Here is a 17,107-nt window from a genome sequence, read left to right as displayed (position 1 = left end):
CACCACCATTTTATTAAAAAAAAAAAAAAAAAATTTCCTATTTTTCTCCTCAAATTTGGGGTGCAACTTATAATCCGGAGCGTCTTAGACTCCGAAAAACATGGTATATACATCTAGAAATTCAAATCACCCGGTTCTGTCCAGTTTAAAAATAATAGGGATTTTTGTGTACTCACCATAAAATCCTTTTTTCTGAGCCAATCATTGGGGGACACAGATAGTGGGTGTTATGTTGCTTGCCACTAGGAGGACTCAAAGTAAACAGAAAAAAAAGTTAACTCCTCCCCTGCAGTATACACCCTCTCGCTGGCTGAGATTTCTCCAGTTCGGTGAAAAAAGCAGTAAGAGCATTGAACAGTCAACAATAACCATAACTATGTCAAAAACTAAGAATGCTACAGTGAGCCAATAGGCTAAACTGGGTGGGTGCTGTGTCCCCCAATGACTGGCTCGGAGAAAAGGATTTTACGGTAAGTACACAAAAATCCCTATTTCTCCTACGCCTCATTGGGGGACACAGAGACAGTGGGACGTCCTAAAGCAGTCCCTGGGTAGGGAGCATACAACTGCTTATACCCCATGTACCACTGGCTTAACACTGTGGTACTGCCGACTGCAGGATGCGTTTGCCAAGAGCTGCATCCGCAGAGGCCTGAGAATGAATTTGGTAATGTTTAGTAAAGGTATGCAGACTGGACCAAGTCGCAGCCTTGCAGACCTGTTCTGCCGACGCCTGGTGCTGAATGGCCCAAAAGGTGCCCACTGAGCGAGAAGAATGCGCTTTAATCCCTGCTGGGACAGGTGTGCCCCTGACACGGTAGGATTCCTGAATAGCCAAGCGAATCCACCTGGCTAGCGTGGCTTTTGAAGCAGCTAGACCCTTCCTATGTCCCTCTGGAAGTACAAACAGGGCATCTGACTTGCGGAAGGGAGCCGTCCGCGAGATGTACCGTCTCGGAGCCCTAACCACATCCAGAGTGTGGAGGGCCTTCTCAATGCGATGGACCGGTGCCGGACAGAAGGAAGGCAAAACAATTTCCTCATTGAGATGAAAGGAAGACACGACTTTAGGCAGGAAAGACGGGGACGTCCTGAGAACTGCCTTGTCCTGATGAAAACGGAACGGAGAACGGCAGGACAGGGCTGCCAATTCCGAGACTTAGATTGACGTAATTGCCACTAGAAAGACCACTTTCCAAGAAAGAAGTCAGCGGCACGTCCTGCAGAGGTTCGAAGGGAGCCTCCTGTAAGGCTCCGAGCACCAAGTTAAGGTCCCATGATTCCAATGGCCTTTTATAGGGAGGCGCCACATGGGAAACTCCCTGAATGTCTTCGCCTGAAGTTTGGTGGCAATTTTACGTTGGAATAGCACTAACAAGGCTGAAATCTGGCCCTTGAGCGAACTAAGCGTGAGGCCTGACCTTAATCCAGATTGTAGGAATTCCAATATAGAAGGAATAGAAGACACCAGGGGGATCAACCATGGTCCTTGCATCAAAAGAAAAAGGTTCTCCAGGTGCGGTGATAAATGCGCATGGACACAGGCTTCCTATCATTAATCATGGTGGTGATCACATCGGGAGAAAAACCAGCCTGTCATTAAATCCAAGATTCAATGGCCATGCCGTCGAAGACAGGGCCTCGGAGTTCTGGTGGTAAATCGGGCCCTGAGAGTAGATCCATGCGATCTGGAAGTCGCCAGGAAATGTCGGTGACCAGTTGTACTAGATCTGCGTACCATGCCCGGCACGGCCAATCTGGCACAACCAGGATTACTGGTACTCCTTCTGCTCTGATTTTCTTGATGACTCTCGGGAGCAAGGGGAGAGGGGGAAAGATGTGCGGGAGGCGGAACCGGTGCCACGGCAGAACTAGGGCATTCGCTCCGATGGCGCATCGATCGGGCAATGAACCAAGGAACCTTGTTGTTTAGTCTTGAGGCCATGAGATCCACCTCCGGAGTCCCCCAATGACGGCAAATCTGCTGAAAGACTTCCGGATGAAGAGACCACTCTTCTGAGGCAAGGCCCTGGCGACTGAGAAAATCTGCTGCCCAATTATCTACGCCCGGGATGTGGATCGCTGAGATGGGCGAATGGTTGGTCGCGGCCCAATGGAGGATGTGACTCACTTAGTGCATGGCCATCCTGCTCCGAGTACCCCCCTGACAATTGATATACGCCACAGCCGTGGCGTTTTCGGATTGGATCCTGGATGGGGTGACCTGCGAGAAGATGGTGGAAACTCAGTGAGGCTAATCTGATGGCTTGTATCTCTAAGATGTTGATGGGGAGATGTGATTCCCGAGTTGACCAACGACCCTGTGCTGTGTGGTGACGAAAAATCGCACCCCAGCCCAGAAGAATGGCGTTGGTGGTCACCACTGACCATCGTACTGGGAGAAAAGACTTCCCTTGACTCAGGGAGGACTTCAGTGTCCACCACTTGAGGGCTTGTCTGACCTGCAGGGGCAGAAGGAGTCGACGGTCCAGGCAGAACGGGTTCTTGTCCCAAGAAAGGGACGGAGATGGAACTGTGCGAATGGGACCGCTTCCATCTCTGCTACCATCTTTCCGAGAACTCTCATGCTGAAACGAATGGAGTGAGAAACCGGACGGGAAAGAGTCCGCGCTGCCTGTTGTAAGGCTCGGGTCTTTTCTGAAGGGAGAATGACCAACCCGCGGGAAGTGTCCAAGATCATTCTCAAAAAGGAAATCTGCTGAGCCGGTGTTGGGGAGGACTTTTCGAAGTTTATCTTCCAACCCAGGCGAGAAAGTGTATTTACTGTTATATCCACGGACTCCTCGCAGGCTGGAAGGGACTCTCGCAGGAGCGTTACTCCTGTCCTAACAAGGACACCCCCACTGATAAGGGGAAAATAGACAGAAGCTCCATACGCGTTTCTTCCCCAATGGTGGGGATTCATCAGGGGAGTCAAATAGATATAAAGCAGTAGGAAAGGATATATAGAATTAGTGTTATCCGTTAAGTTCACAGGCCCTGCACTTGGTAGTGACAGGGACAGTCACACTAGTTTGTTAGGCACCTCACCACTGCAGGGCCTGTGGACTTAACGGATAACACTAATTCTATATATCCTTTCCTACTGCTTTATATCTATTTGACTCCCCTGATGAATCCCCACCATTGGGGAAGAAACGCGTAGGGAGCTTTTGTCTATTTCTCCCCTTATCAGTGGGGGTGTCCACTATAGGATACACTTGGGGCCTGTCCTTGTTAGGACAGGAGTAACGCTGGGGCACGACGGAGTGTAGGGGAATACTTTACACTAACACTGGTTTTCCCATGTCTCAGCTCCCCATGAGTGGATCGTCTCTTCAGCAGGATACGCCCTGATGCTGGAATGCTATATCTAATACCAATGGTGAGACCAAACCATTTAGCACTGGTTCACATGAGCACTTTTTTGTAATGTTTTTGCGTGTTATGTCCTTTTAATGGTTCATTAAAGGTTATGTTTTAATTGACTATGTGGGATACTCTCTAGGCTGTGTGCAACATTTAACCCCTGAGGGTTTTTTGGAATAGTGTCAAAAAGCTCACACTATAGCTGAGTGCATACTGTATGAGACCTGGGAGCCTCTGTCTCCGCGCAGGGACCGACTTGATCCGGAAGAGAAGGTAGTGGAGGACAAACCGGAATTGTTGCGAAAAGGTCGAAAACGCGTCGGCTGTTGGCTCCAAAATGGCAGAACAGCCTTTTGTTGGGGAAGAAATTTACTTTTTCCTCCGGTAGTATCAGAAATGAGCTGGTCAAGTTTCTCTCCAAATAGGCGACCAGTTTGATAGGGCAGCGAAGTCAACGATCTTTTAGATGTGGCATCAGCCCGCCAGTCGCGGAGCCATAGGGCTCTTCTAATGGAGATTGCATTAGCGGCAGTTTGAGCAGCGCAATTTGTGGCATCTAAAGCGTCCACTACAAAGTCCCCTATGTGAATTATCTTCCTTGGCGACACTGGTTGCCTCCGGAGGAAGATTGCTACCCTGGAAGGTAGTAATTAAGACTTCTGCCCAAGCGGCCATTGCCTTAGCGACCCAAGTCGCCACGAAAGATGGAAAAAGCGCCGCTCCTGAAGCTTCAAAAAACTGAGCAAGCAAGGTAGTCAATTTGACGATGAGAGGGATTTCTGACTGAGGAGCCCTCAGAAACGGATAGGAGCGTTTTAGAAGCAAGACGCGATACAGGAGGGTCCACCGAAGGGGACTGTAACCAATCCTTCATTAGGTCTGGAGCAAAGGGGTATTTAGCCTCAGTAGACTTTTGCCCTGTGAACGGCTTATGTGGCCGATCCCTATGTTTCTGGACAATGTCCTTAAACTCCGGATGGCTGGTAAATAACCTGCGCACACGTTTGGTCCTCTTAAATGAGATAGCGTGTGCTGGAGCAGGAACATTTTCCTCAACCTACTCCAGAATCCTGTTGACTGAGTCTGTAAGAGAATTGAGTGACTCTTGGTCAGTTGGGGGGATTCTGAGGGGCTGACGTGTCAGATTCGAATTCAGAGTCGTGCTCGCTGCGAACATCAGGAGAGGGAGAGCGAGAGACAGGACACGCCGTTGCTGAGGGGCGAGCGTGACTAGGGGACGCGTCATGGGTCCGCTCTCTAGAGACCTGACCATCCCTTGAACAAGTATGGCCCCTGCTGGTGGACGGTTCCCGGCCGTCGCCAGAACCCACCTCGGGCAATAGTGACGCATTCTGACTTAAAGAGGATTCCCGGAGGGAGTCTATAGCCTTGGTCAGCGATTCCACAGACCGTGACAGGGACGCAGCCCACTCAGGGGGACTAAACGCAGGTTTCACCGTTGCAGCGGCGGCGGATGGCGTCTGAGCGCAGGCCGGGTCGCAAGCCGTGCATAACGGATTAGTCTGGGCACTGGGCAAGGCAGTCTTGCAAGTGGTACACACAGTAAAAAACGCAGTGTGCTTAGTAGCCCGCTTAGCTTCCTTAGATTGAGACATAGTGCCCCTGAAAGGGTTAAAGGCAGAGCCTGGGCTGCAGCTGCAGGGAATGTGCAGAGAAGGGGTTAAGCTTTGTTCTGAGGGCAGATGCAGCTTACCCACTGTCCTGTGCTGTGTCCCCAGGAGGAATAGTGGTGGCCCTGTAGTGTCACCAGGTGTCCGTCAGAGTGCGCCTCACAGCAGTCCCAAAGCAGGCTGAGGTAAAATACATGGCCCCCCGAGACTAGCATTGCCCATCTCGTACAGAACGAGAGGCGCCAAGGACAGGGCAACGGCGCTAACGGTGGGGGTGGCGCTATGCAAAATGCGGCCTAGTAGGCTGAAAAAGCCGGGGACTAAATTTTTGGCCTACCCGCGGTAAGCGCCGGGACCGGGGGGTGGGGGGGGATGTATGGTGGGCCGCGACGGGGCGCCAGTGTACTGCCGCTGATCCAAAGTCAGCGCTTCTCCCGGGGACCAGGACTTGACCCCATACCTCCACTCCAGTGCTCAGCAGGTCGCGCTGTCCGGGGGCTTCCAGCTGCAGGGCTCTCATCCCGGGCGATGCAGCAGAGATGGAGGCGTTCTTAAAGGGGTATTGCTCAATCGATCCTCCCTATGGCAGGGGGATGGAGTGCTAAGGGGTTGATTCAGGGCATCCGAAGGCGCTGTTCCAGTTTTCTCCATGCACTCCGTGCACTTGCCCTCATATCCATGTGGGGTAAACCATCGCCAGAGGAATCAGCCCCAGTTGTCGCAAGAAAGTGTACGGGGAGGTATACTCCACGTGCTTGCCTGTTGTTGGTTCGGGGGAGAGCGGGCCATAGAAAGGAACTGTCGCCCCTTCACTCCGTTAATTAAAAAATAAAAATTACAGAAAATGAAAATAAAAACGGTGGGGTCTGAAGCTAGACCCAAGTGCCTCCTATAGACACTAAGCATGAACTGGGGAAATCTCATCCAGCGAGAGGGTGTATAGTGCAGGGGAGGAGTTAACTTTTTTTTCTGGTTTACTTAGTGTCCTCCTAGTGGCAGCAGCATAACACCCACTGTCTGTGTCCCCAATGAGGCGTAGGAGAAATTAGGTATTGCCGTGTCCATAAAGGTCCAATACATCGAAATATAAAAATAAATCAACTTATAAAGTAAACGCTGTAAAGGGAAATAAAATATGAAATGGAGGAATTGCTGTTTTTATCTTTACCCCACGGCTCCCCCCAAAAAAACAAGAAAAAGCGATCATCCCATCTACCCTAAAATGGTATCTGTAAAAACGCCAACTCACGATGCAGTAAAGAATCCTACACAGCATCATTACTGGAAAAATAAAAAGTTATTGTTCTCAAAAAAATGGCAACTTCTTATTTTATTTTTTTAACATATAAAAAAATTAAAAACTATACAAGTTTGATATTGCCGTAATCGTACTAACCTAAAGTTGTGGAATTGCATTTTTATTTTTTTTTATTATTTCAGCTCACTTGTAATTTTTTTCCCATTTTTCAGTATGTATTATAATAAAACGAATAATGTCTTTAGAAACAACAACTCATCCTGAAAAAAGCCCCTGTATGGCTGTGGATGGAAGAATAACCATTTTATGTCTATTGAAAGAAAAAGACGAAAAAACGTACAAAAATAAACAAAAATCGTCAGGTCTTGAAGGGGTTAATAATACCCCTAATTAGGGCATAAGAAACTCCCAAGAATCCCCCCTTGCCCTTTGCAACAGCTGGGAGTTTAGTTTTCCATTCGTTGGCATTCACTGCACAATACCATGTAGTTTTCTGTTTTTTTTCACATGGATCATATAAAAAAGGCAGGACACGTCATGGACTGGCACAAGGACAGATCACTGTGAACGGCCACTGTAACATAATTGAACACAGACTTACTGTGCGTAGCCCAACTTCTTGCATTAGATCTGCCATCTCTTCATCCACACCTGTCAATTAAGACAAAAGACATTTTAAGACAAAAGACATTTTAAGACATGGAGGGAGGAGGGGGATGCAGCTGCAGGATCTCTCCCAGGGTGTGATACTCTATGCTGTGACAAGGCAGGAGGTATCTGATGGCACAGGTCTGACATCTCAGCATAAATTGACCTTAATTCTTTGCATTGTAATATTTACAAAGCAAACCAAAAAATAAATTTGGGCTCTTTTCTTTTAGTATTGCAATGTGACCAGGTACTGGAAATTCGTCTCTTGCTTGGGAAGATCTCTGCATGTAATGCTTGGCAGTTCAGCTCTTACAGACCATTTTCCCATTCTGATCCGTAGACAACTAAGACATCCATATACCTTCCATAGGTCGTATGGGTGTACGGGTTCGTATTTATGGGCAAGGCCTTAAAACCAAGGAGCTCAGCTTTGCCTTGCAAACACCCGTGGATTATGCTATTGCTGCATCCTATAAAAACAATGGTAATGTCTATTTTTCTATTCAGTACATAGCCCTCGCTGAGTGCTACGTAGTCGGCTAAAAAGAAGACAGGAGTAGAAATAAACCACTTCTGCCTTCCTTCCCCCTGGGACAGCCAAGGAGGAGTTCTGCTTCTGGCTAGTTTACAGTGTGAAGTACAGTATTCAGATGTACGGGACGTCTTGTTCTCAAAGACTACATTTTTGTACTTGCGATGCCTTTTTGTTGTTTACAAGTTAAATTTTGTAACTAGGGGAAAATGAGATTTTTGTGTACTCACCGTAAAATCTCTCTCTTAGCCTCTAATTGGGGGACACAGAACCATGGGTGTTATGCTGCAGTCCACTAGGAGGCGACACTATGCATTATCTGAAAAAGATTAACTTTGGCTTCTCCTCTGCAGTATACACCCCTGGACGGAGTTAGCCTTCTCCAGTTTTATGCAAAAGCATTAGGAGGAACGTAACCAAATAACATAACCATGCATGTAAGAAGGCCACTATGTACGAGCTCAAAGAACAATATAACTCAACCGTAACAGCCCGTTAAGAGCAACAGGGTGGGAGCTGTGTCCCCCAATTAGAGGCTAAGAGAAAGAGATTTTACGATGAGTACACAAAAATCTCTTTTACTCTGTCGCCTCATTGGGGGACACAGAACCATGGGACGTCCCAAAGCAGTCCCTGGGTGGGAAGCAATGGACGAATATTGTGCTAGCAGGTCCCTAAACTTGGGGCACTGCCGCCTGCAGAACCCGTCTACCCAGGCTCGCATCCGCTGAGGACTGGCTATGAACACTGTAGTGTTTCGTAAACGTGTGTAGGCTAGTCCAAGTGGCCGCCTTACACACTTGTTGTGCCAAAGCCTGGTGCCGAATGGCCCAGGAGGCCCCTACTGCCCGCGTAGAGTGTGCCGTGATACCGGCCGGAAGAGGAGAATTGTTAAGGCGGTAAGCCTCTTGTATGGTGGACTTGATCCACCTGGCAAGGGTAGCTTTGGAAGCCAGCAGACCCTTGTGAACGCCTTCCGGAAGAAGGAAAAGGGAATCAGACTTCCGGAAGGGTGCAGTCCTAGACACGTATATACGCAAAGCCCTGACGAGGTCAAGCGTATGCAGAGCCTTCTCCACTCTATGAACCGGAACCGGGCAAAGGGATGGCAGTGAAATTTCCTCATTGAGGTGGAAGTTGGAAACAACCTTCGGAAGGAAGGATGGTACTGTACGGAGAACCACCTTGTCCTGGTGAAAGGCTAAGAAGGGCTGTCTGCAGGAGAGTGCTGACAATTCAGACACCCTGCGTAGCGAGGTGATTGCCACCAGAAAAACCACCTTCTGTGACAGAATGCGGAGTGGGACTTCCTTAAGGGGTTCGAAAGGTGGTGCCTGCAATGCTGTCAGGACAAGGTTGAGGTCCCACGTTTCCAGTGGACGTCTGTAGGGGGGGAACTAATCGGGAAACTCCCTGGAGAAAAGTCCTTACTTGCGGCTTGTTAGCAATACGCCTTTGGAAAAGCACTGAAAGCGCTGACACCTGGCTCTTAAGCGAGCCTAGGGATAGCCTGGCGTCCAGGCCTGATTGAAGAAAACCAAGTACCTTTGGGAGGGAATAAGGGAGTGGGACCTGTCCGCAAGATTCGCACCAGGTAAAGAAAGCTCTCCAGGTACGGTAATAGATCTTGGCGGAGGCTGGCTTCCTTGCCGTGATCATGGTCGTAATGACATCCGGTGAGAGCCCTGCCTGGGTAAGAACCCAGGTCTCAAGGGCCACGCCGTCAAATTGAGAGCCCCTGAGTTCTGATGGTAGAATGGACCTTGTGACAGAAGGTTGTGACGGTCGGGGAGACGCCAGGGGGCGTCTGCTGTAAGTTGTATGATGTCGGCGTACCATGTACGTCTGGGCCAGTCCGGCGCGATCAGGATGGTTGGAACTCCCTCTTGTTTGATCTTCCTCACGACTCTGGAGATCAGGGGGAGGGGTGGAAAAATGTACAGAAGCTGGAACTGGGTCCAGTCCTGAACCAGGGCATCCGCTCCGAGCGACCGCGGGTCCTGGCCATGAAATTGGAGACCTTGGCATTGAGATGGGATGCCATTAGGTCCACGTCCGGGGTCCCCCAGCGATGGCAGATCTGGTGAAAAATTTCGGAATGGAGAGACCACTTCCCCGAGTCCATTCCTTGTCTGCTGAGGAAGTCGTCTTCCCAGTTGTCCACACCTGGAATGTGGACCGCAGAGAGTACCGACCTCGTGTCTTCCTCCCAGTGGAGGATATGTGCCACTTCTCTCATCGCCTGGGTACTGCGGGTCCTGCCTTGGTGATTCACATATGCCACCGCCGTGGCATTGTCCGACTGTATCCTGACATGAGAGGTTGCCAGCAAGTGATGGAAGGCTCTCAATGCCAGGAAGATGGCCCGAATTTTCAGGATGTAGATGGCCAAAGTCGCTTCCACTGGTGACCACTTGCCTTGTGCCCTGTGATATAGGTGCACCGCACCCCAACCTGTCAGGACCTTCCATTGACCTGAGAGAAAGGATTTTCCCCTTGCAAGCGAAGTTGGCTTGAGCCACCAGTGTAGGGACGTCCTGGTTGACGATGTTAGCCAAAACTCCCTGTCGAGGGAGAAAGGATTCCTGTCCCAGGACTTGAGGATGGCTAGTTAAAGAGGCCTGAGGTGAAACTGGGCAAATGGCACCGCCACCATTGCTGCTGCCATCCTGCCGAGGACTCTCATGGCAAACCAGAGAGATCGGGGGGATTGCGGAGGAGTATGTGAACTCCCAGACGGAGAGCCAGTGCCTTGTCCCTGGGAAGGAGCACCAGCCCCCTGGAGGTGTCGAATAGCATCCCCAGGAAGGTAAGGGACTGACTCGGGGTAGTCGATGACTTTTGCAAGTTGACTAACCAGCCCAGGCGACTCAGTGTCGATTGTGATTGAGACGCTGACCTCGCAGTCCTTGAAGGTGGAAGCCTTGATGAGAAGGTCGTCCAGGTATGGAACGACTACAATGCCTCTGGAGTGTAGAACGTCCATGGTGGCTGCCATGATCTTGGTAAACGTTCTGGGAGCCGTGGCGAGTCCGAACGGGAAAGCCACGAACTGGTAGTGGTCCTGGTTGATCACGAACCTGAGAAATCTGATGGGCGGGAGCAATTGGTATATGCAGGTATGCGTCTTGTATGTCTATGGAGGCGAGATATTCTCCCTGCTCCATGGACGCAATGATGGACCGAAGGGACTCCATGCGAAAATGACGAACCCGTACATATTTGTTGAGTTGTTTTCGGTCTAGTATGGGCCGGACGCTGCCTCCTTTCTTGGGGACTACGAATAGATTGGAGTAGAACCCTCGGAAGCGTTCGGTCGCAGGAACCGGTACTACGACTCCTGCTTGAAGGAGAGAGGAGACCGCTTGGTGGAAGGCATGAGCCATGTCTGGCAGTTTTGGTGGAACAGAGAGGAAGAACCGGTTCGGTGGAGTGGAAGTGAACTCTATCTTGTATCCGGAAGACACTATTTCCCTGACCCACCTGTCTTCTATAATAGGCAGCCAGACTTGCTGAAAGAGTAGAAGTCGTCCGCCTACTGGTGGGGTGTCTTCCGGAGTTCGTGAGTCATGATGAGGCGAAATTCTCAGGTTTTCCTCCTTTGGGCTTCGCCTTGCCTGCTTTCGACTGCCAGGTCCTGTGCGGCCTCTGCGCCGCCTGTGGGTTGTCCCTGCATGGAGAGAGGTTACGATTTTGTGCTGGGCGCAAGACGGACCAGCCCGAAGAATTCCCAAAGGATCGGAATCGAGTTTGGTTACGCCGTTTAAACGTGCGTTTAGGTTTTAGTTGAGGGAGAGAGGTACTCTTACCCCCAGTGGCGTTGGATATCATTGTGTACAACTTTTCACCGAAAAGCCGTCCACTGAGGTACGGGAGATGCGTGAGGGACTTCTTTGAGGCCGCATCCGCTTTCCATTCCCGCAGCCAGAGGATACGCCGAATTGTGATGGCGTTCGCTGCTATCCCCGCTACACCTCTTGTGGAGTCCAGGGCTGCATGAAGCATGTAATCTGCTACCACTGCTATTTAAACCGCTTGGTCCGACAGCTCAGGATTTGAAGCTTGGAGGCCAGCTTGCAATTTTTTGGCCCAAGCCAGAATGGCCTTGGCCGCCCAAACTGAAGCGAACGCGGGGACCAGGGAGGCCCCTGCCGCTTCGAAAAGTGAACGAGCCATGCGTTCTACCTGCCGGTCTGCGGGGTCCCTGAGGGTTGAGCCATCTGGCAGTGAGAGGAGGGTCTGTGCTGCTAGCCTAGAGACTGGGGGGTCCACTTCGGGTGGTGCTTGGTGTCCTTTTGTGGTAAGGGGTACCTAGCCTCCAAATATTTGCGATGGGTGAATTTCTTCTCAGGCTGCGAAAACTGCTTCGTAAGGATCGCCTGAAATTCCGGGTGGTTAGAGAAGACCTTAGGTGGTTTCAGAACACCTTCAAAGCAAATCTTGTGTTCTGGGGCTACCAGGGTTGGATCGGAAATGTCCAGCACCTGATGGATGGAAGAGATTATGTCCTCAACCAGCGCTGTATTGCTAGGGGAACAAGGGACCGGAGACCTCTCCGTTTCGTTGTCTGAGTCGGAGTCACAGATGCCTTCCGAATCCTGCGTATCGCAGAGGCGTTCCCTGGTGGCTGAACTGGAGCGGAGGTCTCCTGTAGTCGGGGGTCGCTGTGGAGATCTGCGTTGTCTGTCTCTAGTAGGGGACGGTCTAGGTGACCTGGAACTACGGTGTCTCTCCCTAGAGGGGGATGACCGTGTGCTATGGGATGACGCAGAGAAACGCGACGTGTAGGTCCGCTTACATCTGGGAGAGCAGGAAATGGCCTGTCCCTGAGTGGAGCTGTCCCTTTGCTGGGTAACGCTCATAGCCGAGACATGACCCTGCAGAGCCTGGAGTAATGTGGAGGTTAGGTTATCTATGGACTGCGTCATAGACTGCGACATCTTGGTAGCCCATTCCGGCATGGTAGCATCCGCTGAAGCATTGGTAGGAGCCTCTTGGGGTTCTGACCCAGTATTCTGGATACAGTCCTGACAGTGGGGGTACGTGCTGCCACTGGGGAGAGTGGTTTTGCAGGCTGTGCAGAATGCATAAAAGCAGTCCTGGCTTGGTTCTCTTGTACCTTGAGACTGGCATAGTGCACAGAGCGTGGAAGGGCAGGCTATGGGAGAGCCCTACAGGGGTGGATATGCAGGGGAAACCTATAGGAGAGCCTTACAGGGAATCCGGATTCACAGCCGAGCAAAAAAAAACCCGAGCTGTGATCTTACCCCACCAGTGTGCCCCTAGGTTCAGCGCCGAAGTTCCACAGTCCTGTGCCCCCCGGAGACTGGCTGGCGTGGTGCTGCTGATGCCTGCGTCAGAAATGGCCGCCGAGAGGATGAGGAGGGAGAAGGGGGCGGAGAGGTGAGAAAGACCGCGCGGAGATGTGTAAAAACGCGCTCTTTCTGCCTCGATCCGCTTCTATGACACTGTAGAGTGTCAAATTTGTCATCCGGGGGGCACGTAGAGGAGGCGGCGACCTCAGCTAGGCCGAAGCCGCGGCCTAAATTGGATATCGATGCCCAGGAAGGGCTCCAGGCCGGCGCGGTAGTCCGGGAGGGGGTCGGATCTTAACCAGGTAGGCTAGCGGTGGGGCCACAATCGGAAGCGGGGCCCTGTGATGGGTCCCCCTGAGGCGCTATGTAGCTGGTGCTGCCGCAGAGACGGGGGCGCAGGGAGCCCTGTCTCTGTATGTGCCATGCCTGCCCACACTCCCCCCCGACCGGAGTCCGCAGCTGGGCTGGGGTCCCTGTATACAGTGAGCTGCAGATTACCGAGGTACACACCCTACCTGAGGCTTCTCAACCTAATAGCCCCAGAGGGGGATTAGGGAGGGTGCTGCTGTCACCATTAGGGGGCTTCTTCCTCGCCTCGACCTCAACCCAAGACCAAAAGGAATTGGGGAAGGAGGGGGGTCTCAACTTCGAGCCAGCACTCGCAGGACTGGGGAAGAAGCGACATGGGGAACAGCCATCTCTACTTCAACCGGGCACCCCATAATAGGAAGGAGCCATGCCAGAAGTCTCACAGGAGACCCGCTTTTCTTCATCTGTCATCCGGGAAAAAACGGAGTGAAAAAAAAAAATCTTTAGTTGTGCCTCCTTGCGACACGAAGCAAAAAACTGGAGAAGGCTGACGCTGTCCAGGAGTGTATACTGCAGAGGAGGAGCCATAGTTAATCTTTTTCAGATTATGCATCGTGTCGCCTCCTAGTGGACAGCAGCATAACACCCATGGTTCTGTGTCCCCCAATGAGGCGACAGAGTAAGTTCACGGCTGTAATAAAACCAGACTGTCCCAGTCCGAACAAGATATGAGACCCTGAAGAATGTGCTATTGTTCTATTCTCTATGCTACATAGATATGACATAAATAACTAATAAGTCATGTCAGACTAACTTAATTTCCTTCTATGACGGTATCACTGATTGGGTGGATCAAGGAAATGCTGTAGATATAGTATATCTTGACTTCAGCAAAGCATTTGACAAAGTCTCTCATACAATCCTTATTGGAAAAATGACTAAGTATGGAATGGACAAGGCAACTGTTAGGTGGATTCATAGTTGGCTTAGTGATCGGACCCAAAGAGTGGTCGTAAATGGCTGCACATCCAGTTGGAAGAATGTCTCAAGTGGGGTACCACAGGGCTCTGTCCTGGGCCCTGTATTGTTCAACATCTTTATCAACGATTTAGATGAAGGAATTGAGGGTAAACTGATTAAATTTGCTGATGACACAAAGCTAGGAGGGATAGCTAATACTAGAGAAGAGAGAGAGAGGATTCAAAAAGATTTAAATAAACTGGAGAAGTGGGCAGTAACTAACAGAATGGTTTTTAACAGGGAGAAATGCAAAGTACTACATCTGGGCAATAAAAATGAAAAAAGCATATATAGAATGGGAGGAATAGGGCTAAGTGACAGCACATGTGAAAAAGACTTGGGTATACTAATAGATCACAGACTGAATATGAGTCAACAGTGTGATGCAGCAGCAAAAAAGGCAAATGCAGTTCTAGGATGTATTAACAGAAGCATACAGTCTAGATCACGTGAAGTCATTATTTCCCTCTACTCCTCTTTGGTCAGACCTCATCTGGAATATTGTGTCCAGTTTTGGGCACCACATTTTAAAAAAGACATCAACAAACTGGAGCAAGTTCAGAAAAGAGCGACCAGAATGGTGACCGGTCTGCAAACCCTGTCTTATGAGGAAAGGTTGCAGGATTTGGGAATGTTTAGTTTGCAAAAGAGAAGACTGAGAGGAGACTTAATTGCTGTCTACAAATATCTAAAGGGCTGTCACATTGTAGAAGGATCCACTTTATTCTCATTTGCACAAGGAAAGACTAGAAGCAATGGGATGAAACTGAATGGGAGGAGACACAGATTAGATATTAGAAAAAACTTTTTGACAGTTAGAGTGATCAATGAGTGGAACAGGCTGCCACGAGAAGTGGTGAGTTCTCCTTCAATGGAAGTCTTCAAACAGAGGCTGGACAGACATCTGACTGGGATGATTTAGCGAATCCTGCTTTGAGCAGGGGGTTGGACCAGATGGCCCAGGAGGTCCCTTCCAACTCTACGATTCTATGATTCTATGAAATGTAGTTTCCGGTTTTCTTGCAATACTATTGGCTTATAAAGTAAAAGTGTCACGACGATGCTATTGGTAGCTATGTACTTTGCATAATTAAGCAAAATACTGAAAAATGATGACATAATAAACGGGGTTAGTGATCTGCCTTGATCCTCCCATACAGAGGAACACGTCTCCATCTGGTCAATCCTAGTTGCTAGCAACGCCCTGTGGATTAATTTGGAAATCACTTGGTCACTTAACCCAACAACAGTAGCTACTAATCTAGTTTCATAAATTTATAATGACAGGAGGGATTATGTAGATGATCCGCGCTGCTGGTTACCAATACCATAGGTCCAGATCAGTGGTAATAATGGTGGTTCTTTATTCAGTTGACATGTTTCAAAGTACTACAGACTTCTTCAGGAAGTTTACTTGTAGTATGTTCGAAAAGCATAGACTAAAGAAAAAACGGCATTATCACTTGTCTGGATCTGGATCTATTGTATTGGTAACCAGCAGTGTGGATTCATACACAAATCCCCGCCCCCCCCCCCCCCATCTGATAACCCGTTGGACCTGCAGAAGCCAGATTTATAGGTCACAAAAATGTTGTGTACATGCAATTAAATCAGGTATCATAAACTTTTATAAGAACTTATCTCTCGCAAATTGTGCTGTTTTCTCCGTCTAGTTATCCTAGTAAATTTATAATGGCGAGGGTCGTTATGGGGTTAATAGTAGGATCCCTGCGCCCTCCCTCCAAATTATTATTACTTACTAGCTATGAATACACTATATAGTCCGCTGTTTAGTCTTGAAACGTCTCTTCCCCTGATGTATCCAGATAACACAAGTGCAGCACTTACCTTTAGCCTTCTCCTCCTCTTCAGCGTCGTCGTCTTTGATAATCAGACGGCCATCTGCAGTCACTTTGAAGTCGTGGCTCTTCTTTGAGCTCTTCAGCCCGGGTTTGGTGGCTGTGATGTGAAGAGAGGAGACAATACATAAATTATTCTGTGCTCAGAAAGGTTAACGCAGTCCAAGACATTTTCATAAAGGCTCATGATCGATCAGTGATGAATCACTCGGTGTAGTTACATGGCTAATCAACTTTTTAACTACATTATATCCATTGGTTAAAAAAATGAACCTCTTCCAGACATTTGGCTAAAATTTATGTGGACACTATGTAGCTAGCTAAGCCTATTAAAAAAAAAAAAAAATTATATGATAGTTTTATATCACCATAATCGTAAGATCCAGGAGGGTACAAGTAAGATTTCATTTATACCACAGTGAAAGCTTTAAAGATGAGAAAATAAATATAAAAAATGAAAGTCAATGCCCAAAACGGCTGTGGGTAAAGGTTTAAGATGTGACAGATGTTCGCAAACTTAGTTGGGTATCGCCTCATTTCACAGGTACAGAACGCAGCGATAACAGCTGACAGGTTATTCCCACTAGATAACGCACCGAGCACACGCTGAGCAGCGTTCGGATCGAGGAAATTCAGAGGCTCATCTCCTTCTCCTTCCTTCAGCCAGGCCTGGCTCATCTGCCGGACCTGTTTCTTCTGCTGCCTTGTGGGCTTCTCATCCTCTTCTCCTTCCTCCTCCTCATCTGTATCTGCCAAGACATCCTCAATGCTGAAAATAAATATCCCAGAAGAGAAGTTACAGCCTTTTAAGATGCAGCATAAAATAGAGAATTTATTTTTTAATGCAAATATTTTGAAGTTTCTTTCCGCTCATTACACCTTTGTGATGGCCAGAGCACTGTACAGATCCGCACTGGATCTCTATGGAAATGAACCTAGGAGCTTACATTCACATGAGTCAGTGTGTCTCCCCCAAATTCTAACTAAGCCACTTATACAGGTACAGTCATATGTTAAAGTTTGGGCACCCCTATTAATGTTAACCTTTTTTCTTTATAACAATTTTGGTTTTTGCAACAGCTATTTCAGTTTCATATATCTAATAACTGATGGACTCAGTTATATTTCTGGATTCAAATGAGGTTTATTGTACTAACAGAAAA

At 49.0% G+C, this 17,107-nt stretch overlaps 1 protein-coding gene across 1 annotated transcript in view; it reads right to left on the bottom strand.

Annotated features, from left to right (window-relative positions):
- The window catches only part of RRP12 (ribosomal RNA processing 12 homolog), a 73,308-nt gene that overhangs the window by 4,526 nt on the left and 51,675 nt on the right, over positions 1–17,107 (bottom strand). The window contains exons 28-30 of the mRNA XM_073552868.1: positions 16,541–16,713; positions 15,934–16,044; positions 6,860–6,909 (exon numbers count right to left, since the gene is read on the bottom strand). Of these exons, the coding sequence (XP_073408969.1) occupies positions 6,860–6,909; positions 15,934–16,044; positions 16,541–16,713 (334 nt within the window). The remainder of the gene's footprint in view (positions 1–6,859; positions 6,910–15,933; positions 16,045–16,540; positions 16,714–17,107) is intronic.

The sequence above is a fragment of the Dendrobates tinctorius genome, unplaced genomic scaffold, assembly GCF_039654945.1.
Source record: "Dendrobates tinctorius isolate UK_male_01 unplaced genomic scaffold, ASM3965494v1 ptg000196l, whole genome shotgun sequence".
Lineage (NCBI taxonomy): Eukaryota > Metazoa > Chordata > Amphibia > Anura > Dendrobatidae > Dendrobates > Dendrobates tinctorius.
This window is presented reverse-complemented; position numbering and strand designations above follow the sequence as displayed.